The sequence below is a fragment of the Festucalex cinctus genome, chromosome 20 (assembly GCF_051991245.1).
Source record: "Festucalex cinctus isolate MCC-2025b chromosome 20, RoL_Fcin_1.0, whole genome shotgun sequence".
Classification (NCBI taxonomy): Eukaryota; Metazoa; Chordata; class Actinopteri; order Syngnathiformes; family Syngnathidae; genus Festucalex; species Festucalex cinctus.
Window position 1 is genome coordinate 5,619,378 of NC_135430.1, and position 23,677 is coordinate 5,643,054.

At 39.4% G+C, this 23,677-nt stretch overlaps 1 protein-coding gene across 3 annotated transcripts in view; it reads left to right on the top strand.

Moving 5' to 3' along the window:
* LOC144009262 (cadherin-18) overlaps positions 1 to 23,677 on the top strand; it is a 97,691-nt gene that overhangs the window by 37,982 nt on the left and 36,032 nt on the right. For all 3 annotated transcript variants that reach the window (XM_077508893.1, XM_077508895.1, XM_077508894.1), the window contains 2 exons: positions 8,034 to 8,328; positions 16,915 to 17,034. In XM_077508893.1, the coding sequence (XP_077365019.1) occupies positions 8,034 to 8,328; positions 16,915 to 17,034 (415 nt within the window). The remainder of the gene's footprint in view (positions 1 to 8,033; positions 8,329 to 16,914; positions 17,035 to 23,677) is intronic.

The window sequence follows — 23,677 nt, forward strand, 5'->3', positions numbered from 1 at the left end:
AAAACTTATTGCATGCCTTTGCGATATGCATATTGCAAGGGCCAATATCGCGATATCGATATTTTTTCGATATATTGTGCAGCCCTAATTTCTAGCTATGCAAAGACACACATTTGCAGCTAATAATTCAGTTTCAGAAATAAAAATAGTTTCATCCACTTGTTGCTTAGTGTCAAGGTCCAATTTGTGAAAACATCACATTAAATTAATGGTTCTTAAGTGTGGTCAGTTTACTACTGATTGTTCTCGTTGTGGTTCAGAATGTCAAGCTGGGTTTCAGCTGCTGCTCAGTGGAGAAGCGTATCTATTATAGTGGCACACAAGGGTCACTATTTGCCTTGTGACTGTTAGCAGTTTTCATTAAGTAACTGTACATTATATAAACAATTTATAATTGCTTCATTGATTTTTACCACGTTTAACTCATTCACTGCCATTGACGGAAAAAGACGTCAAATGATGCATTTTTTGCTGGTCTGGCAATGAATGTGTTAATAAATAACCTGAAAAAAAAAATCAAAGTGGCACTTGCAGCTTTCTATTTTTCTGTATGTGGCCCTCAGAGGAAAAAGTTTGGACACCCCTGCTTTAACCAATCACGGCCATGGCTGAAAATTTCGTGTCCGTTCTTGCCGAAGGGGGGGAAACCACAAAATTCTTATCAGCTAGAAATGCACGAAGCGCCTCTCGCTGTTCAACATTCAACAAAGAAACGGTGAATAAATCTGCGAGAACAGAATTAATTGTAGCGTCCATTCGTCCATGTTAGGTTTGTTTGTTAGCTCCGGCGTCAGCGCTAGCTTCCTGTTTTCGTCACAGTTGCATAACCCGCCCCCAAACACAATGTCGCTCTGTGATTGGTCCGAACCGACGGTTATCGGTGGGAGCGGTACAAGATGTATTCTCCGCAGTTTATGAACTCACAAATACCGCCAGAATTCATCTTGCAAGAGCGAGGTTAAGGTTATTAATTTCTGTAGACCTTGATGGCCAAGATGGCGTTGACGTCCAATTCCGTGTTGGTTAAGGGAGGTGTTTAATTGTAAAGCCCACCATCACAAGTGCTCCATTGTTCTCCCTTTTTATCTCCTGCTGTTTCTCTGCATTGACTTTATTTCCACATTTAAAAGCGAATAGCATTCAGCTGGGCACTGGTGAAATTTTCTGCATGAGCAAAATTAATCAGCGGCGTGTCGGGCTCCCCGCGCAGACGAACGATCGGCGGGATTTGAAATAATGCGACAGAAAGTTAGCCGCCGGTCCGCTTTGGTTTCAGCTGTGATTAAGGACGTAAATAAGCACGGCGCAGCGAGGTCAGGATCATAAGTGCGCTTTTGGGGAATTGTGAGAACGCGGCGCACTGCTGCTCATGATGACTGGCGCTAATGACTTGCTGTAATGACTAATGCTAATGATTAGTGCTAATGTTCAGGCATCCTTACTTGTTAAATAACTCCGATTTTGGCCTCAGCATTGGAAAGAAAGTCAAGATGACACACTTCAAGTCAGGAAGGGGAAAAACAGTCAACATTGGCCAACAAACACAGTTAGCCCTAATTAGTAGGACTACATTTCCCATCATTCTTAGACACGGAAGCAGGTAATTTTATAACGAAAACACACCGGCTACCAATTCGATGTGGACGCAAATGAGAACGCAAACGTGAATAAGGAAGTAAATAGGAAGGAATTTAAACATTAAATTTAGTGGTCACTATTGAATATTTTTCAGATTGATTAATCGATTATTCAATCAATTAATCGACTCATCTGATTAATTATAACTTTGCATTAAAGTGTATTAAAGAGGCATTATTCCCCGTGATTCATTTTTTATTAACCAGTAGTTGTTTATTTTGTACTTCATATTCACATCGGAATTAACAAAAAAGGGGAAGGGGGGAGGGGGATTGATGATATACGATATTACCGATTCATCTGCAAATGTCTTATTTTGATTAAACACAGAAGATAATCAGTCTTCTTTAATGAAGGACTACAGAAATCAGTAAACAATTACTGTTGCTATGCTGAAATCAGACGATTTGGACCATTTTACATTAAAAAAAAAAAGTCTCTAAATGACTATTTGATTATTAAAATAGTTGTCAGTTAATTTGATAACCAATTTCTTGTCAATTAATCGATTCATTTTGACAGCTCTAACTAATTGCGTTCCATTTGAATGGGTTTAGCGTATGAATCGTAACCGTTTCATTTCCACATCCGTGTCAAAAAAAATGAGTTAGCATTAGGCAGCTAACATGAGCACCGCACACTTTTAATTTGACGTCGCTGGAATTTGAACCTCCTTCACACTTTTGTCGGCTCCAGCGCACATCATGCTTTTAAGCAGTGGATTTAATGGAAGCGCAGCCTGTTGGCCCCGAGGCACCTCCCAGATCTTTGGCTGCGAGCGCTCCTAATCTTTTCATTTTCTATCAACAACGCCGCCGAGGCGCGCAGGTGACTCGCGCGCCTCGGCGGGGCCGCCTTGTTTGCACCTTCCACGCTCGGAAACGAGCGAGGCCCGGCAGCCAAAGTGGTCATTACGCTCTCATCTGGCCCTCCGTCACGCCATCTTTGCTGTTTTTTTTTTTTTTTCCCCCTCGCTCGCCCTCCCCTCCGCTTTGCGCCTCTAAGTGCCTTTCAAAGAGCGAGGAAGTCTCAAGTTTGATCCCCACCGCATGAATAATTGATACGGCCGCACCAATGTTTATCTTCCGGGGCCCCTCCAAAGACTCGCGTGAAGCTCGTTAGGGATGAGACGGAGGTGTGCGGACAGGAGCCAAAAACGCCACCAGGAAGAGAAATGTTTTGGAAAGAGACATATTTCATGTCCAAATGTGGAGCAGGGGTGGGCAAACTTTTGTGGCTCGAGGGCCATGTTTCATTCTTAAAACAGATTGGCCTTGGCCAGGTTAATTATACATGAGGTATATATAAAAAAAAAAAAAAAAATATATATATATATATATATATATATATATATATATATATATATATATATATATATATATATATATATATATATATATAAATAAAAAAATAAAAAATAAAAAAGTAGGAATAGACCGATTATCGGCTGGGCCGATTATCGGTGCCGATATTCAGCATTTTGACGAATATCGGCATCGACCATTTTGAAGAATATTTGGAAAAATGTTAACTTAAGGGAATTAATTCAAATGTATTTATTTATTTATTTATTTATTTTTAACAAATTTAAATTTACAGAGATGCCGCTGACCCCGGGAGGTCTCTTCACCTTCTATTTTTGTTTGTAATTAAAACCAATTAACACTATGATAAGTAAAAAATTAATACTTCAGATATTTTGAAATACTTTATTTGATGTAGAAAACAATTCTTTGTTTTTATGTAACTTTTGAAAACATGCTACTGGTCCTGGGAGATCCCGGAACGTGTTTGATTTTAAAAAGAAACATGTCGATTGACTAAGATTTAAAAAAAAAAAAAAAAAAAAAAACTCAAATATTTAACTAAGCCTAAAAGTTGTTCAATAAACATATGCTTTAAAATTTGGCCTATCTCGGAAAAAAAACAAGAAAAGTAAAAAAAAAAAAAATACAGTATTTTAATAATAAAACATCATTGATTGAAGTTTTGTATTTTATCATTTATAATCAATTCAATTTTTCACCCATTATTTAATAAATACATTTTAAGTTATATGTACGCTGGTTTATTTTCCTCATCTGTTTTAGTTATTTACAATAAATTGATCAAACAATTATTCAATAAAATTCAAATAAAATGACAACAATAATGAGAAGTAAATGAATAAAAAACAATCCAAATTAATTTACTCCTTGCATGAAAAAGTGGTGAAAATGAATGTAAAAAGGACTTTAAATTATTGTGAATAACACTCATTTTTGAATATGAATATATATATATATATATATATATATATATATATATATATATATATATATATATATATATATATATATATATATATATATATATAAAGTGCAAAAAAAGTCATTTAAAATAGAATTACTCATTCATAGCTCATTTCATTCTGACCATACTTACAATATGGTTCATATACCGTCATTAAAATTAGAACATTTAAAATAAATAACTTACTAACACTACTAAAAGAGCATAGAGCATAACAGAAAGATTTGTAAAAACATGGTTTTAAATAGATTGTAAATTGTAAGATGTAGATTGTAAATTTAAAAAAAAAAAAAAAAAAAAAAAGCATAATTTTTAAACTGGATTGAAAATCATTCCCAATTTATTGGTATGATTTAAATGTTTGCTCATTCATGTTATTCATTCTGATAATAAAGCAAATTGGGGGAGCATGTAATACACAAGTAGAGGAAAAAAAAAATCTGCTTTTAAAGTAGGATTTGGTGTTATTCTGCATGCTTTGACCGTATTACAGGACTCTCGATCATGTCAATTCTCGATGTGGGCCGCATATGGCCCATGGGCCGTACTTTGCCAAGCCCAGCTCGCGACTGTTTAGAGAATAAATGCGTTAATCCTCTTGGTATCAATTAGAGCACAACTTGTCATTAAAAAGCCCCCTGACGCAACTCCCCCGAGGGTCTTTTTGCGTGTACGAAGCAGCGTGTCGTCTTCAGCGGAATAATTCAGCGGGAAGGCGCTGCGGGGTGCCGCCAAGTTGACGCCGCCAAAACAATAAACTAAAAGGACCCACGCAACTGGCGTCACTTCACGCTGGCTCATTTAAATGTTCTCAAAAAGTCATGTTATGCATTTTTTTTTGTTCTCAATAAAAAACAACTTCGCAGGTGTGTTATTAACATGAAAATGTCTTGCTGAAATGAGCAAGTTGAAAGGGGTCGTGATACATATTACATCATATGACCTTACCGTCGCAATGGAGGGGGCGGAGCTAGGGCGTTATCAATAAGTGAACGACTTCTATTTTGTGAAAGTGAAGTCTAGAGTGTGGGAAAAATATTAGCATCCAACAGATGATGATAATATTTTCATTGGTGTCGGCAGCACTTCATACATTGACTTCTTGGACTTGTCAAATAGTGTGCAGAACATGAGCGTGCATAAATATTAATTATGTCGCCTCCATAGCATCAATCAACTTCACCGACAAATTAAAAATGGCCGCTAATGTTAGGCATGCAAAAAAAAAAAAAAAAAATCAATGCAGCTTTGCTTACCTTTTGGTTATCGTTGAGCCTAGCTGTCATGTCAAGTCAGTTTTTTTTCTTTTCTTAATAAATTAGTCAAAATTGCATCATTAATTTTTCAAAATTATCCTTACCTCTAACCCAAAATTACAGATAATATAAGATTCACATTATTGTTTATTTCACACTTGATGGGTGGGCAGGTATGGAGGACCAAAACTGCCAAAATTCTAATTAGGTAAATGACTAAAAAAAACAAATGTCAAAAAGTGAAAATAAAAACGGTTATAAAAAATAGAAATCAAAAATTAAATACAAATATTATATATATATATATATATATATATATATATATATATATATATATATATATATATATTTGATCTTTTTATTTCCATTTATATAACATTTCTTGGATATAATTTTCTAATTATATTTTTATATCCATTTTTATTTTCACTTTTAGTCATTTACTTATTTACTTAGTCATTTATTTATTTTTTAATTCTGGCAGTTTTGGTCCTCCATAGGCAGGCACTCCAGATACACAATCATTTGTACACTTCCCCCCCAAAAAGCCAATTTGTCATTTAAAAAACAAAAAAAAACAAAAAACAAACAAAAAAAAACCTTTATGGGAATTTCAGAGTTATTTACCATAAAATATTAGAAGTCAGCATATTTGAAAACCTCTTGGGTTTCGACCATAACATATGTAACAGTATCAATTATTTGTGTCATCCTTTTCATTTTTTTTTTTTATTTAGATTTTTGCTTTGCATTGGACCTGGCTCACATGGTACAAAAGTAGAGCTTGAACGTTCTCTATTCCACTTTGAAATGAAAACGCCGACATTCGCCTGACGATTCCAACAAAGTCTCCACCATATCCGACATCATCTAAATCCCTCTCGTTGAGCTCTTCTCACCAAAAACATTGTTGGGAAATTTGTACTTGAGGGGAAAAAAAAAAAAAAAAAGTCCATGTCGGATTTTAAACGTGCGTATTTTTCCACACCTGTCTTCCCAAATCCGTCGACTTGTCAGTTGTAAGCCCCGTGACAGCTGCCGCTCACTTTAATAAGTAAATGTCCTCACATTGCCCATATAAGGACATGCAGACTTTAAATGTCATCATTTTGCCCATATAAGGATATGCAGACTTGAAATGTCCTCACTTTGCCCATATAAGGACATGCAGACTTTAAATGTCATAATTTTGCCCATATAGGGACATGCAGACTTTAAATGTCATCATTTTGCCTATATAAGGACATGCAGACTTGAAATGTCCTCACGTTGCCCATATGAGGACATGCAGACTGAAAATGTCCTCACGTTGCCCATATAAGGACATGCAGACTGTAAATGTCATAATTTTGCCCATATAAGGACATGAAGACTTGAAATGTCCTCACGTTGCCCATATAAGGACATGCAGACTTGAAATGTCCTCATGTCCTCACCTATATGAGGACATGCAGACTATTTGGTGCTGTTCTCTTTGCCGATTAATTTTGCTCAAGTATGTCGAATCTGCCGTCAATAAAAATGAACTTGAGTCCTGGTCGTTGTCCTCAGTTGAAAGCAATCCCACTCAATATCATCATCATCTGTGAAAAAGCGCCAAAAGTAGGATTTGAGAAGAAAATTGATGGTCGGAGCTGTAATTGGATGAGGTCCAATGAGCCATCGAAGGCTTTGCTCGTAATCTGGAGCTTCCAAACCATCAAAACACTTCTTATCCCGCTTTGTCTCGGCTGACTTGGAGTATATCCGAGCAGGCTTTGTATGCCGGAGACGTAAGGTTCACCCAGGACTGCTTGTCAGCCAATCACAGTGCACATACAGCACAATCACATTGACACCATGCATAATTCAACGAACCGTGAGGCACATTTTTCCGATTGTGTCATCACTGTTGTTCCTTGTTGAGCACCATCCCAAACCTGGCAACAGCCAGATTGATCATTGTGTTCACGTTTGTTTTGACCAATCACGGTCACGGATGAAAATGTTGTCTTCGGTCTCGAAAAAACATGAACATCATTTCTATATAAAAATGCACGAAGCGCCTCTCACTGTTCAACATTCATCAAGGAAACGGTGAGTAATTCTGCGAGAGCACAATTAATTGCAGCGTCCACTCGTCCATATTTAAGGAAGTTTGTTTCCCACGGTGTCGGCACTTCCTGGTTTCGTCACAGCTGCATATCCTGCCCCCGAAATACAACGTCGCACTGTGATTGGTCCGAACCAATCAACGGGCTCAGCACGAGATGTATGCTGCATTTGAGGATGGTCGGAAGTGGGACTTCACTTCAATGGCGACCCGTTCGGAAACACAGACCGTGAATGATAAAACACAATTTGCTCGAGTATAAAACTAGATAGCTTTCTTCATTCATAAATATTCAACATAACTTGACGTAAGACAAGGTACATGACCTTTTGCCACTATCTCCATGCATGAAATTATACGGTCAACTACTTAACTGTATAGAATGCTTATGAAATAAGATAAAAACAATAAATGAAGCAAAATTGCGAGAAGTTAAGTTTGCTGGAGGTCAAAACAAGTTTTAAGAACCAAAATAGAAAACAATTTACCGGTATCCGCCATTTTGGTTGTTAACTTTCACCTCGAACGCTTTCAGGTCGGAAGTGGGAAAAACCAACTCGGATATATCCGACTTCCGACCTTCCTCGAATGCAGCAGTATTCTCCGGAGTTTGTGAACTCACTCACAAATACCGCAATTCAGCTTGCAGAGCAAGGTTAAACAATCCCAGTCAATACCACAATCTTCAGTCAAAAGTTTCAGAAGAGGACATAAAATGAACTCATCCTTGCGTTTGTTTGTTATTCCCTTTGCAGCTTCACTCCAACTCGGACAAAGGCGACGGCACGGTGCGCTACATCCTGAGCGGCGAGGGAGCGGGGACCATCTTCCTGATCAACGAGGTGACGGGAGATATCCACGCCACCCGGAGCCTTGACCGCGAGAAGAAGTCGCACTACGTGCTGCACGCGCAGGCCTTGGACCGCCACACGGAGGAGGCGCTGGAACCAAAGTCTGAATTTATCATCAAAGTCCAGGACATCAACGACAACGCGCCACAGTTCCCCGACGGACCCTTTGTCGCCACCGTGCCCGAAATGTCCGACGTGGGTAAGTGAACAGCCGCTCGGTGTTGTCTGCACAGGGAAATGGTAATATATTCTAAAAACATTTTGGTAAAAAAATAACCCAATTTTGGTCAAACATGGACCGATCTACTAATTGGGTCAATTTGATCCAACTTTCTGGTTTGTTTTGTACAAAACTACTCAATTGTTTTTCAATTTTAAAAAAAAAAACGAGTCATTTTGTTCAGAACAATTCTGAACAAAATGACTCATTTTTTTAGGGTTGTTTTGCACGAAACGACCCATTTTTTTTCTCTCATTATTTTAAACAAAATGTCCCAATTTTAACACTAAACGACCCAATTTTTGGGGTTGTTTTAAACAAAATGGCTCATTTTTTCATTTGCACTAAACGACCTCATTTTCGGGGTTGTTTTAAACAAAATGACCCAAATTATTTAGGTTGTTTTGTACAAAATGACCCAATGTTTTGGGTTGTAACAAAACGTTCATTTTTCACCCCCCCTAAGTAGTGGATTGGTCCATTCTTGGCCCAAATTGGCTTATTCTTGATCCAATTGTTTTGAGAGTGTGGCGCTTGATCTACACTATATGGTGACCAAAGCCTCACAGTCACCCATTCACACACACACACCAGTGCCTTGCTCAAGGACACTTAGACATGGTCCTAAGGGGCTAAAGATTGAAGCCACAACCTCCCATTTGGGAGGCACCCACTCTATCACTGAGCCATGCCGGAGTAAGTCACGTATGTGCAGCTCAGAAGTCAGTCCCGAGTCTTCACCTTGTATTTTCAAGCAAGTCACAAGATGCTGTGGGAAGAATCAAATCGAGTGAAGTTATTTGGGTGAAGCAGGTCATGAGTTAAGTCAATCTTGCTCAGTCACAACATTGCTTGGTTGTGCTAATGAGGCGGCTTCATCGTCACATCTGCTGGGCTGCCAGGTCTTCTTCCAAAAACAACTATCTTGAAAGACCTGTCAATTCATGTGTCAAGTCTACTTCGAGTCTAGACACGAATACCAAGTTCAAGTCAAGTCAAGAGCAAGTCCCAAGTGTCAACTTCTAGTTAAGTCTGACTGGAGTGAAAACATTCGCCCACCTGTGTTTGTTGATGCTTCTACTCGGTTTTACAGCCTAAAGCCGATGCGGGATATAATTAGCCGGCCGCTCCTCTCAGTCTTCCGGCATCCCAAATGGGAAAACCTTTGGAAAGCACTCGACCAAAGCGAGCAAGTCCAAGAAAAGCTTCCCTCCGCCTCGGATCCCGCCCGATCCCTGCTCGCATGCTTCGTGTGGCAAGCGCATCCATTTTTTATACTTCTTTTGTTCTTTCGTGGCGGCCAACAAAAGAGGTCCTCTTCTCGCTTCAGCGGCTTCATCGCCTCGCAGAGAATCGCTCCGTACGTCTGACCGATGTTCCAAAAGTGCACTCGCCTGCCACTATCCGGAATACACAGCAGGGAATGCGCCAAACGTCCATCTATCCATTTCCCAGCTGATTTTGGTTAGCCGCACCATTTTAAAAGTGAAAATGCCTCTGAGAAGGAGTTTGAGAACGGAGGCGGTAACATGAAGCCGTCTGTTTTTTTGTATTTCAGTTGTGCGTCGGCGGCATGCTGTGAATGCATCCTCCAGACGAGACAGATTTTTTTTTTGTTGTGTGTCGATGACCCTCTAAATCCTCCTGTCCGTGGCGCTGAAGATCACATCACATAGCAAGTTTTTTGTGCTCTCCATGCAGGCATGATAAAAAATAAAATCAAAGAATGTCCTTGAACCACTCTGATGGCATCTCTGTTGGAGTGTACTTAAAAGTAAAGTCCTTGCAGGGCCTTTTCGATGACTAAAGTTCAGTTGTTAGGTTACGTGAGGGTCTCAGTAACTTGAACATTCTGCAAATGTGTAATGATTGTATTGTAAATCGGTGACATAGGACTTAGAACACAGCCTTGAGGGACACACATTTTTTTGTATCCCAATTATCTCAAGCCATCGATAATCGAGTGCTCACGGTATTCAAATGTGTTCCTAGAGTTGTGCTCGGCGACCATCTTCCTGCACCAAGTTGCACGGTAGAAATGAAGGAGGGAATGGCCATTAATTATGCAAACAACAACATAGCCGCGGGCGCCCTCTTAATATACAGTCAATACGTGCCAGCTCGCTCTCATGTGTATTCATGTACACATCGACAAGGAGCGAACAACGGCGCCCGTGCAAAAAACGCTGCAATGGCTCTTTTCATGTGGAATGTTTGTTAACATCAACAAACAAATGACGACGTTAATGCCAATATTTGCTCCATTTAAATTGGGCATTTCTCCATTTTCAAACTCTACCCTTGATCCTCGACTCGTCTGCATCCATTGGAAGAGACTAACCGAGGAGCTATTCAAGACCTGCATTGCGTAGCATCCTACTGAAATTAGGTCAGTTCAGTATTAAATATCGTCCAAAGTAAATCAGACATTCAACAAAATGTTGGACGCACATTTTAATTAGAATAATCGAGGAATAACAAAAACAAACTTTTTTTTTAATTTGAAGTTGTGTGCCATTGTTAGATGTTATTTTCAAGGAGCAAAAAGACTTTCAGAGGTTCCTTGATGAGAGCCCCTCCCTGGAACCTCCTCGATGCTCGATTCATAAGAATTGAGATGCTCCTTAACTCATTCACTCCCAAAAACGTACAAAATAAAACAAAATCATTCTATTTGAAATATTGCCATGGTCCTGTATTTGTTTTTTTTTTGTTTTTGTTTTTTTTTATGCTAGAGCATACAGAAGGTTTTGATGCAGCCTCTGACTTGAAGATCAGGTGGCAGCAGAGTATAAGAGATCAACCAGGGCTATGTTGCAACAAGCTCTTTCCCCCATTGTTTTGAACAGGTTTGTGAATAATGATGAAACTTACTTTTTTTTCCTGATTAAAGAAGAGACTCTACTCTTTCTTTTGGTAGGTTCCATGTTTTTATAGCAATCGAACACAATATTCTGTGGGCCATGTAAAATCTGTTAAAATCCAGGAAAACAGCCGGAAGCGAAGGGGGTTGCTTCAGTCGAAATGGCTGCGCGTGAATGAGTTAATAAGGCGACAGGAAAACAAATTTGGGGCTGCAGTCGAAGTATGAAGGAGCGAGGAACATTTCAATTAACAGAAGTGAGATGTAGCCAGTGTCCTTGAGACCGCTTATTTACATCCTGTTGACTTCCTTGGTTACCCACCAGTTAACATCTGCGTAAACCTTCACTTCCTGGGTTCTTGTCTGCTCTTATGTCCTCGTGATCTGGTGAAATGTCATCAGTCACGGCTAAAAGTCCTATTCCGATTGAAAGTAGTAGTAAAGAAGCCAAGAACACACGGAATACCAGGATGTTGTTCTTGTCTGCTCGCTTTAGCCATCGGTTGGTTAGTTGTGAATATTTGGCTCGGAAAATATGCCAAGATGCGTTTCTTGTGCTATCACAGAAATAGGTCAGCGTTACAAAACAACTTGCGTTTTTAGGAAGATCGTACTTGGCGAGTTCACGAGACCGTACACTGCCTTGTTCAGAATGAGAAACCACCTCTTTATATCTTGTTTAGTTTATATACTTTGGTATTTCCTGTTTACATCCTTTAACACACCCCTTCAGATCTTTATTACTTCTTGCTCACGTTCTTTTTGTGTCTTGGTTTTGTTCCCTTTTTTGGTTTTGAATTTCCTGTTGACATCCCGTTGACCCGAGAGAGGCTACGCAGTTCATGCTAGGTGCAATAACTGAAGCGACGGAAGGCCGTTGATGACACAAGGGAGGAAATCAAGGGCCGTGAAGGGGGAAGGTAATTAGCTCCCTCTTCCCGCCCCTCGCGCATGCTAATCTCCATGAAAGTAGCTGCTCTTAATCGTGCGTCTCAAATGCCTTTCAGCAGTTGTCAGAAGATGTAGACGTTAGCGGCGTCCCGTGTCTTCAGAGGTGAGCTCGCGTGCGATAATGGCCACTCGGCCAGGATACAAAATGAAGGAAACAGGGAGCTTTTAGCGCTCGGCTAATTCGTTTACTCCAGGAGGAAACAATTTGTTTGTTGGAAACCAGACAACTTTTAATGGATGTCAAATCTGATCAGGTCTTTAAGATCAATGAGATTACATACGGCGCACAATCAACTAGCTTATTTAGCATCAGAATAGGCTAAACTAAACAAAAATAATTTCGTCAACATGTTTTTCACCGGACTAAAACTAGACTAGATTAGACTAGACTAAAACCCTCATTAACAAACAATAATTGGGACTAAATCAGTATGAATTTTCGTCGACTAATAAAGATGAGACGAAAATGTTCTTCACTTAAGAAAAACTGGACAAAAATTCATGGACATTTTAGCTCATGAATGAAAAAACGAGAGGAAAATTCTGATTTTGTAAAATCTTGTCTCTGCTATTCTGTCAGGGCTTTGTCACTGTCATATGCACACAGCAAAAACACATCAATCAATCAATCAACTTTATTTATATAGCACCTTTCATACATTTAAAATGCAACTCAAAGTGCTGGACATCCATAATGCAATAAAATAAAAGAAAGAAAAAGCCCCCCCATCCCCATGATCGTACCCACAGACACACCCAAAACCCAACAAACACATGAAAACCACAACATGGCGGGGCACAGATGTACCCTGTAAGGAAAGGCACCCAGGAGGAGTTCATCCACAGTGAGATGGATGAAGACCAAGCATCCCTCTCACTGTGGAGGCTCCCCCATGAGAAAACACTGGAGCTAAAAATTTTATAACTACCAAATAAAAACATTTAAACACTAAAAGAAAACGGTTAAACACGATAGAAAAAATAAATAAATAAAAACAAAGCTACAAGACAATATAGATTAAAAGTTAAATAAATAAAAGGGGATAAAAAAGTAAAAATAATAATAAGTAAAATAAAATAAAATAAAATAAAAATAAAAAAGGTCAATCAAATGCCAAACTAAAAAAGTAAGTCTTAAGCCTCCTCTTAAAAACATAAATATTCTCTGCAGACCTGATGCTCTCTGGCATGCCATTCCATAGGTGAGGACCATAGTGGCTAAAGGCAGCTTCACCATGTGTCTTGGTCCTCACCTTTGGAATAGTTAAAAGGCCGCTGCCAGAAGACCTCAGAGGCCGCGAGGGGTAATAGGGTAAAAGCAAGTCAGATAAATAAGATGGGCCAAGACCGTTAAGACATTTAAAAACTAATAAAAGCACCTTAAAATCAATCCTGAAACGCACGGGGAGCCAATGCAGCGATTTTAAAACTGGTGTAATGTGCTCCCGCCCTCCGGTCCCCGTCAGCACACGTGCAGCTGAGTTCTGAAGGAGCTGTAGGACTGAAATATTCTTTTTGGGAAGACCAGAGAGCAGGGAATTACAATAATCTAAACGACAAGAAATAAAAGCATGCATCAGCACCTCCGTGTTGGCCTGTGAGAGAAACGGGCGGACTCTGGCAATATTCTTAAGATGGTAAAAACCGATCTTGGCTACATTTTTAATATGAGGATTAAAAGTTAGCTCAGAGTCAAAAAGGACGCCCAAATTCTTTACACATTGCGTGGGTTTAAAATCTTGTAGTTTAGGTAAAAGTTTCTCTCTCTGACCTTCAGGACCGATGACTAAAACCTCTGTTTTGTCCTGGTTGAGCTGCAGGAAATTTTCTGCCATCCATGACTTAATATCTAAAATACAATTTAAAAGGGTATCAATAGGCCCCATGTCATCAGGTGACACGGCGATATACAGCTGTGTATCATCAGCGTAACTGTGGAAGTTGACGCCGTGTCTCCTGATGACTTCCCCAAGGGGAAGCATATAAAGATTAAAAAGTAATGGGCCTAAGATTGAGCCTTGGGGAACCCCACATTTAATTTCATGGGTTTCAGAGGAACATGTATCCATACTTACAAAGAAATATCGGTGTGTGAGATAGGAATAAAACCAGTTAAAAACTGTACCAGAGATGCCCACCAGGCTTCTAAGTCTGTTTAATAAAGTGTGGTGATCTACTGTATCAAAGGCAGCACTTAAATCCAGTAGCACCAAGACTGTAAGCTTTTTCATATCTTCATTACACCTGATATCATTTAAAATCTTTAAAAGGGCAGTCTCGGTACTGTGGTTCATCCTAAAAGTAATGGGACAGACAGGTGGTGGATTCACGGTGAAAGGTTAAAAATGAATAGTAAATTATAGTTGTAACATTAATCCAACGGCTGTAACGTTCTAACAATAATGTTAATGTTAACTTAATAGTGTATAGCATTTGTGTGCGAAGTTGTTTTTCATCAAAAAGATGAGAACATTTTATGTGAAATGGTTCCGAAAAGGTTCACTATATATACAGCGGTAAAATGGTTGTCCTGACTAAAACTAGACTAAAACGTTGACAGTTTTTGTTGACTAAAACTAGGCGAATAAAATTAGGTTTTCTTGGACTAAAATATAAAGACTAAAATGCTAGATTGATAGTTGACTAAAAATGGACTAAATGAAAATGCGATGAGGTTGACTAACTGTGATAAAAACTAACAAGTGTGACTGAAATTGGACTAAAACTGAGACTAAATGTAAAAATGGCATACAAAATTAACACTACTGTGAAGCTAAGAGAATGTAATGTAACTTTAACAAAAAGTCCGAAAGTAAGATTCCAACATGCTAACCACTCATTCACAATGGAGCCCAGTTGAAATGTTTAGTGTTAATATTTCCACAAATGAAAGGTCGTGCTTTGCTTGGGGGTGTCTTGTCTTCTTAACGTAATTTGTATCCGCTAAAATATGAGGTCATGAATAAATATTGCCACAAATGACAAGAAAATCCAGCAGTGCCGACAAAACGAGCATGGGATCCACTCGTTTCGTGGGCCATTGTTCCGCTTTGACGGGCGTCATGTGATCCTCGCCCTCGTCATGTAATTATACGGCAATGGGTTAATGGAGCCTGTAATGCTATCTGAGCCGCACTGCCAGTGTTCAATTGGTGCACAATGAGCTTGCAGGCACACTGCGCAATGGCAGTAAATAAAAGCACCAGCAGGCCGCCATCATTTCTTGTCTTTGGAGGGAAGAAGAAGAAGAAAAAAAAAATCTTCACTTGCAGTGGAGATCAATGTCTTGAGAAAAAACAAAAACAAAACAAAAAAAAAACACCAGTGGTGTGAAGTAACCAAGTACAAATATTTTACGACTATACTTAAGTAGATTTATTTTGAAGTATCTGTACTGACTGACTGAAAAGTGACTTCTTTATTAAACGGAATGAACTGACATGCAAATACTGGGTAGATGAATCTGCTATAATTGTTATTGTCATCACATATTTGGACACGGTCGCGGCCCCTGATATGACGTGCGCGTCTGGTGCCGACTTGATGCTCGCTACGCTGCGTCAAGCCATCAAACCGGGAGTTACGTTTGAAGTTAATCGAGGTTCCCAGGAGAAAAAATAAATAAATAAAATGCATGGGAAATTACAAGCAGAATTGCACTGGCAAAGGTGAAAAAGAAGATATCAAAAACTGGCTTCCATCTCAAGGAGCTCATACATATCAAATAAAATCAATAATACTGTATTTTGTTTTGCCAGGAAAAAAAATTCATTTCACAATAGGTCAGCATGGACGTCACAAAAACAAGCAGACTTGTTGAAATGAGATCTTATATACTTACAGTCCATCAGCTGTCACTAATGGATTCATTTTAACTCATTCATTCGCAGCCATTTTCACTGAAGCAATCCCCTTCGCTCCCGGCTGTTTTACTGGATTTGGACTGGTTTTGCAAGGCCCACACAATATTGTGTTCTATTGCTATAAAAACATGAACCTAACACTTCTACCTGTTTCCGTTTTGCAGCAATTAACATTAGAATATAGCTAAGTTTCATCATTATTCACAAATATGTTTGAAACAGTGGGGGAAAGAGCTTTGGCCCTGGTTGATCTCTTATATGCTGCTGCCACCTGCTGGGCGTTTTTGTAATAACTACCATTGATTCAAGTGTTCTCTTTAGTTTAGAGGCTGCATCAAAGCCTTTTGTATGGTTTAGCAAAAAAAAAACAAAAACATATAAATACGTCTTTGGGAGCATGGTAATATTTAAAATAGAACGTATTTCTACGTTTTGGGGAGCAAATGAATTAAATGACATCTTAATCTGAAATAGTTCTGATTATAAAAGTTGCAAATCATAAAATGAGAAGTGTTCTCACTTTGCTGTTGAGATGTAAGGACCAATTTGGGCTTTTGGAGACATTTTGACCTTTTACTGTTTGTGATTGTCATGTCTGGAATCTAGTGATTGTGAATGATGTCAGATAACAAAAGAAAATCGAAAAAAAAGGTATGATATTATTTCAACTTGATTGCGTAATAACCTTTGAAAGATTGGTTTTAAATTATTGATGATTTTTAAGTGTCAAATATTTAGCCCAGCTAGCTTTGGCATCAAGTAATAACACGTTTGACAGCTCCTGATCATACAACCATTTCTTAAATGTACTGATTTAAAAAAAAGAACAAAAAGTTTTGTACTGAAAGCAGTTTTTGAGTTTTTTTTGTTTTGTTTTTTTTGTTTTAGGCACATCAGTGCTGCAAGTCACGGCCACCGACGACGACGACCCCACGTACGGAAACAGCGCCCGCATCGTCTACAGCATCCTACAAGGACAGCCATATTTCTCCGTGGACCCCAAAACAGGTGCGGTACCTCAAAAATTATTATTATTATTGTTGTTGTTAATTACAGTACTGGTCTGGATCCAGTAAGAAAATATACTTTGTTACTTGCTAGCACGGGTGCAAATGAGACGCTCAGGATGATAATTGTAAGAGGGATCAGCGTGTTCTTCATCACAAACAAACAAACAAAATTTCAACTCCCCTCAGAAGCACTTTTTTTTTTTTTTTTAAGTGTAGGAAAAATGTCACAGCATGAGCCTCCAAAGATCTCTTTTTTTTGTGCGTGCGATGAAATGTAAATGACATCTGAAAAGTGGACCACTTTTATGTGATGTGAAAAATGGATTGTCGGCGGCCGCTTTGTCGTCTTTGTCATGTCTGTCGACTGCTGGAAAGGCGAGCGCCTCCAAACCGCTTTGGCTTGAAAACCCTAATTTGAAACTTGAAACTCCAACTTGAAACCCGTCGCCTGGCTCAGAACCCTGCTTTGAAACCCGAACTTCAAAATCCAACACTGCCTTCAAATCTTACATGAAAAACTGTCTTGTCATGTTTTAAATCCTAATTTCAAATCTCAGGCCCTGTTGGAAAGCAAACCTTAATATCTGTTTGGAACCCTAATTTGAAACCCAAACCCTGCCTGGAACGCCAACTTAAAACCCCAAATCTGGTTTCAAACCCGACTTTGACACTAATCACGCTGTCCAGTCCCTCTTCAACAATCTATCCCAACCATAAAATCCGATTTTGAGACCCTAACTTGAAATCGTAATCCAGGCTGGAACCTTCGCGAACTTGGAAATCCTGACTTGTGTTTTACACCTGTTTGAGTTCCATATTTGGAATTTTACACCTGTTTTAAATCCTATCTTGAAATTGAACTTAAAATCCAAATTCTTTCTTCAAACCCTAACCCAAACTTGATTTTTTTGAAACCCTTACCTTAGCTTCAAACAAAACACTTGACTTCAAAGCCCAATCCTGACTTTGAAACCCTAACCCTGGCTTAAAACCTCAACTTAACCTATAAATACGTTTTTTTTAAATGTTTTAAGTGTCCCAAAGACGTATTCATATGTTTTTTTTTTATTATTTATTTATTTTATTATGCTAGAGCATACAGAAGTCTTTGATGCAGCCTCTCCACTGCAAAGAACTGTTGCAGAAATGGTAGCTATTATACAAACGGCCAGCAGGTGGCAGCAGAGTATAAGAGATCAACCAGGGCCATGTTGAAAAAAAGAGATTTGTGAAAATTTATTAAACTTAGCTCTGTTCTAATGCTAATTGCTGCAAAACCGAAACAGATAGAAATATACTTTTTTTTCCTGATGAGAGAAGAGACTAATCTTTCTTTTGATATGTTCCATGTTTTTATAGCAATAGAACACGATATTCTGTGGGCCTTGCAAAATCAGTCCAAACCCAGTAGAAAAAGCCGGGAGCGAACGGGATTGCTTCTGTGAAAATTGCTGGGGGCAAATTCGTTAAAAGCCTCACTCTGGCTTCAAACCATATTTTTACTTGATCATTTGAATTCCTAACCCTAGCTCGAAGCCTTACTTTGAAACCCTAACCCTGGCTTGAAACTTACATTTTAAACCCCTAATTCTGTCTTGAAATCTTACTTAGAAAGTTTAGCTCTTGTTTAAAACCCTAACTCTGGCTTGAAACACTCATTTGAGATCCTGATCCCTCTTTGAATCCCCAATTTGAAACCCTTAACCATGGCTTCAGACCCTACTTTTGACACCCTACTTTTGAGAACCCTACTTTTTAAGCCTTACCATTCCCAAACGTGTTGATGAATTGATGACATTCATTGCTGCAAATGACTTGGTGATTAACGGTCTGGATCGAGATGGAAGGACTTAAAAAAAAAATCAACAAGGGGCGTCGGGCGATTGGCTAAAACTGCCCGCCTGCAGTCCGCAGCTCACCTCATGTGCAAGCGGGCGCGTTCCATGACTCGTTTGCATGTGCTGACTCAGCGACTCGTCCGCACCGTAATTCTTGCTCGTGGCGTGCGAGACACTGGGCACGCGATACAAGGGCAGCTGCACATCACACACACCCCCATGCACACACACACACAAGTAGCCTGTTGTTTTCGCCACCGGCCATCCACCCTCGTCCCTCAAATGAGCACGCACGGAAGTACGGACGAAGAAGAAGACGGAAGTGGAAGTCTCGCATGCCACTTTGTTTCTCAAGTTGAGTTTGAGCGCGGGTGACACGGTTATCTGCATGCCGTGGCATTCCCTTGCTAGACTGCGCACCTCCGCTTCTTCTTGCTTGAGAAGAACCGAAATCAGGGGTCCCCAACTAAAGGTTGCTCCACGAACCCGATCAGCCCAATTGACCGGGGTCCGGACATGCAAAACACCCAACCGCAATAATTTCATTTTATGCTTTTTTTTTTTTTTTTAATTCAATTGTAAACATGTCAATTAACTGACTAATTCATTTTTGGTCTATTGTTCCAATATTTCCTTTGTTCTGTCCTCACTAGATGAGTCTGCTCTATCCAGCTAGACAGACAGTTATCAGATGATATGCTTCTTGTGGTTTTTATCTTTAATTTATTTATTTATTTACTGTAAAACTGAAACAAAAATACAATACAGCATATTTAGACAGCGCTAAAAATATCTGACTAACATTGTTTTCTAACTAAATTAGCATACACCAATCACAAATGTAAAGAAATAATAAACACACCAATAAGTGCACTTTTATGTTGTTCTGAATGAAAGTAGACGACACAACCAAGGTACGCTAACATAGTTAGCTTAGTTAGCAAACTCAAGTCCGCTAGCATGAAAAGCTAACGAACGCCAACATCTTCACTGACTCGTTTTTACCAACATTTCTAAATTTACAAAACATTCAACCAGACTTATTGGCTCTTTATAGCTTACATAACATTATACAAATGAACACAAATAGATACTTCGAGCATTACTTGGGCCAACGCTCAGCCATGTGTGCGTGTTGCCCTTCAGGAGTGTCATTGAAATTGATGTCAACTCAAGTGAGTCAGACATAATACGCATTTCACCACGAGAAGGTGCTAAAAGTCCACATAAATCACTGAAAATAAACCTATAACATTACTTCATGAATTTTTTTTGGCTCAAATAATCAATTGTTAAATCTTTCAAGGAGGGGTCACCATCACTCGTTCCTTTCTCTTTTAGCATTTCCTTTTATGGCTAAACATACGTGGTCTCCTCTCGTATGTGTTTTCAAAGCTATGATACTCAAACTGTCCTCTATAAATGTTTTAGTCTCCTCGTGATAGAATCGGACAAAGGCTACACCAAAAGCTGAGGATTGTCAATTTACATCAGTTGATTGATTCATCCGCATTGCACATTCCCACAATAATCATTTCACTTCATTCACTGCAAAAACGAGCCACGTGCTTCTGATATACCTGATGTCCTAAAAGTTGTTTTCAATTCAAGTTACAAAATTGTGACAGTATCGCATTGTGTTATTGTGTTGTAGAGACATTTTGTGTGATTTTGGGCTAACATTGAGTCATCTAAATTGCATTTTAAAGCAATTGTCCACTGAGCTAATATTGCTAATGCTAATAAGCTAGTAGCCTCATTCCTTATTAGCCTTAAGGAATGAAATTGTCTTACTCGGTGAGCCAGACTGCATGGAGAAATTGCACTCTACTCGCAACAGTCTGATTTGGATGACTCAATCAGGTAATCAATCAAGTGATCAAGTTGGACGCCCTCTTCAGTCCAAGTTACAAGGCAGAGAGATAAAGACAGCTTACGCAATGATCAATAAATGATCACATCCATCCGGAGTCGGAAGCAGGCTGCGCAGGTCATCAGGTTGTGCATTTACTTTTAGCATGCTAGGCTACATGTCACGAGGTCTTCTTGCATGCTCGTTCCGAGAACAACGACATCATAACCCCCCCCCCCCAAGGCCTCCCGCATCCTAAATAGGCTAATTTCTTTGCTGATCTGGGATTTGCCAGCATTCACGTTTACTCAAGGATGTGACACAGATGGAAGCTGCTACACTTTGCCTAAAGCCTCAAGCTGTCATACCATCAATCAAACAACTTTTTTTTTACGATGTCAAACCACGGCAGCCCTCGATTGGGAAAGCCGAAAAAGAACTTTGATTGCCATCTCGCGTTCGCTGCGAGGGCGCAACACTCGGGGATAACACGGAATTGGACGGGCCAGGATTGGCGAAGACGGAGATTGAAGGGCGCTTGGCTAATCTCCTCTAATCCTTTTTGTTCACCCAGGAGATTGTCCTCCTTTAGAAGTTTGCAGCCAGACAAAAGAGGTGGATCTCATGATGCTATCAGCGTTAATGGAGCAGGGAGGTTGGGCAAAAGGCCAACCACCTCGCTGTGTCAAATTCAAGCGAGTCCGCTCCTTCTCAATTATTTTCTAAATTAACCCACCACCCTCGCCGGAGATTCGGCGGGCAGACTTTGTGGGCGGCATTGTGGTCCGGGGTGCAAAGCTCAAATTTTTTTCCCCACACACTCCAAAAAGCAGAAGAGAGTTCCACTTTTAAGTGAAACGCACCTCGTTTTATGTCCTACAAAAGCAACGATGGGTAATGTTTGGACACCTTTGCATTGAAAGCACGCAGACGTTTGCTGCCACGTTCTGAGGTGAAATCGGCGTGCGTTAATGACAGGCTTTTAGTGCTGTAAACTGCACAAAACAGGAACTCATGCTGCTTCTTGGCATTTGCATTCTTGGCAGTGTTGTGAAGATCAAACTTTTTCTTCGCGTTCTGAACTTTTCCATTACACTCTTCCGTCTAATTGAGCATTTTGCTTTGTACTTTGGCGGCAAGAAAGGTTCAGAACGTTGTGAAAAGCACATTCTGTTTTTTCGACGAGGGCCTCCGATGAAAAGCAGCAACACAACTCAAGTGCTCGTTTATTCACGTTGGAAGTCATCTCGACCGCCAGTTGTTTTTGACCTTCTTGTGGATTCCCGCAGTTTGTTGAGTCTCAATCATTTTACACCTAGTACCACACCCCAAAACGTAGTTGGCTCAACAAGTACTACCGTAATGAACAACATTAAAATATAGCACTTGGCAAGTATTCACAAAAGTATGAAATTTTGCTTGTGTGCGTGCGTGTTAGCCAAAATGATTGTTAGCAAAATAACATATACACTGCGCTTAAATATGTGAATAACAAAACTGTATTGAAAGATTGATTTGATTCGAATGTATAGCATAATAATTATACCTACAGTATCACAAATATCTGCAGATATTTAATCATATCTGTTCACAGGTCAATGAAGTAATGACAAAGGAAAAGTTGTCTGTGTATAGTTTATATAACAATGTACATTTTTGTTCTTAATGAGAGACTGTTCATCCCTCATATATATATATATATATATATGAAACATCTATTGATGAAAGGTGTATACAAAAGGTCTCTAGTAAGCCTTTTTGTGTTTTGAGCTTTCATGCATGATTATTCTAAAGTGCGAGTGAGCGTGCGTGTTGCATTTTGTTGAGTGTTGAGAGCCCTGCTGACTGGCGACGCAGCACAAACGTTGAGCTCACAGGTCACTCGGCTCACAGTTAATTAGGCTGCGAGACTTCTGGAGTACACAGACACACGCCGATGATGATGATAATGTTGTGAAGAGGCCAATAAATAAAGAGAGAGAAGAGGAATTAGGGTCCTTTGAGCTCACCTAATAGCTGCTCTTTTTGAAGGCCATAATGCGGAAAATGACACGCTCTTCACAGAGATGAAGCGCAGAATACATCCTCCATTAGGTTCAAATAAATAAAAGAAAACCCTCACAAAGACTTAAAAGAAAAGCAAGTACGGCAGAATTTAGTATATGTTAACGTTTCCGTCTTGAGTCAAACTGCAAAGTGCACAAGAGGAATCCATTGTTTCAGGTGTGTTGCAAATCTCATATGTGATGTCAAATGACAGTCAATAATAACTAGAGCTGCAAGTAGCTATAAAGGGCCCTTCACAACCCTGGCCACGTTGGGGTACTTGGAACTTGAGGTACTGGCACGTTGGGGTAATGTCACATAAGACAAGGACCATCTAAAATAGAAATGTTTTTGCCAGGCCTTTTGTAGGTGCCAGCTGTTAAAGGCCAAAAATGGTGCACAATTCCCAAAGTAAATTCAAAATGGCGGACTTCCTGTTTAGTGTATGGCTGCAAAAGACTTACGCTTACGTCTTACGCTGATAGACATGCCTCCCAACTGTCACAAACGTAGGTGAAAGGAACAACCGGGAATGCGTAGAGGGCGCTATTGAGCAATTTATTGAAAATTGCACAAGAATCATGGCAGATGTGTGTGCAAAGTTTCGTGAGTTTTCGCTGATGTTTAGACCCTCAAAAATTAGCATCATTTTACATTGCAAACAACGCATCGCCACAGCAACAGCGTGCCGAAATCAAATCTTTCGATAACGTTTCATCATAAACATCTTAAGATGAAACACGCCAAGTTTGAAGACGATTGGATCAATTCACTAGAAGGAGTTTGTAAAAATGACCTCTATAAAATGACCCCCAAAATGACAACAAATTCCAAAGTAAATCAAAATGGGGAACTTCCTGTTTTCTTTATCATTCACTCCAAAAGATTGGGGGGTTTTTTTGTAC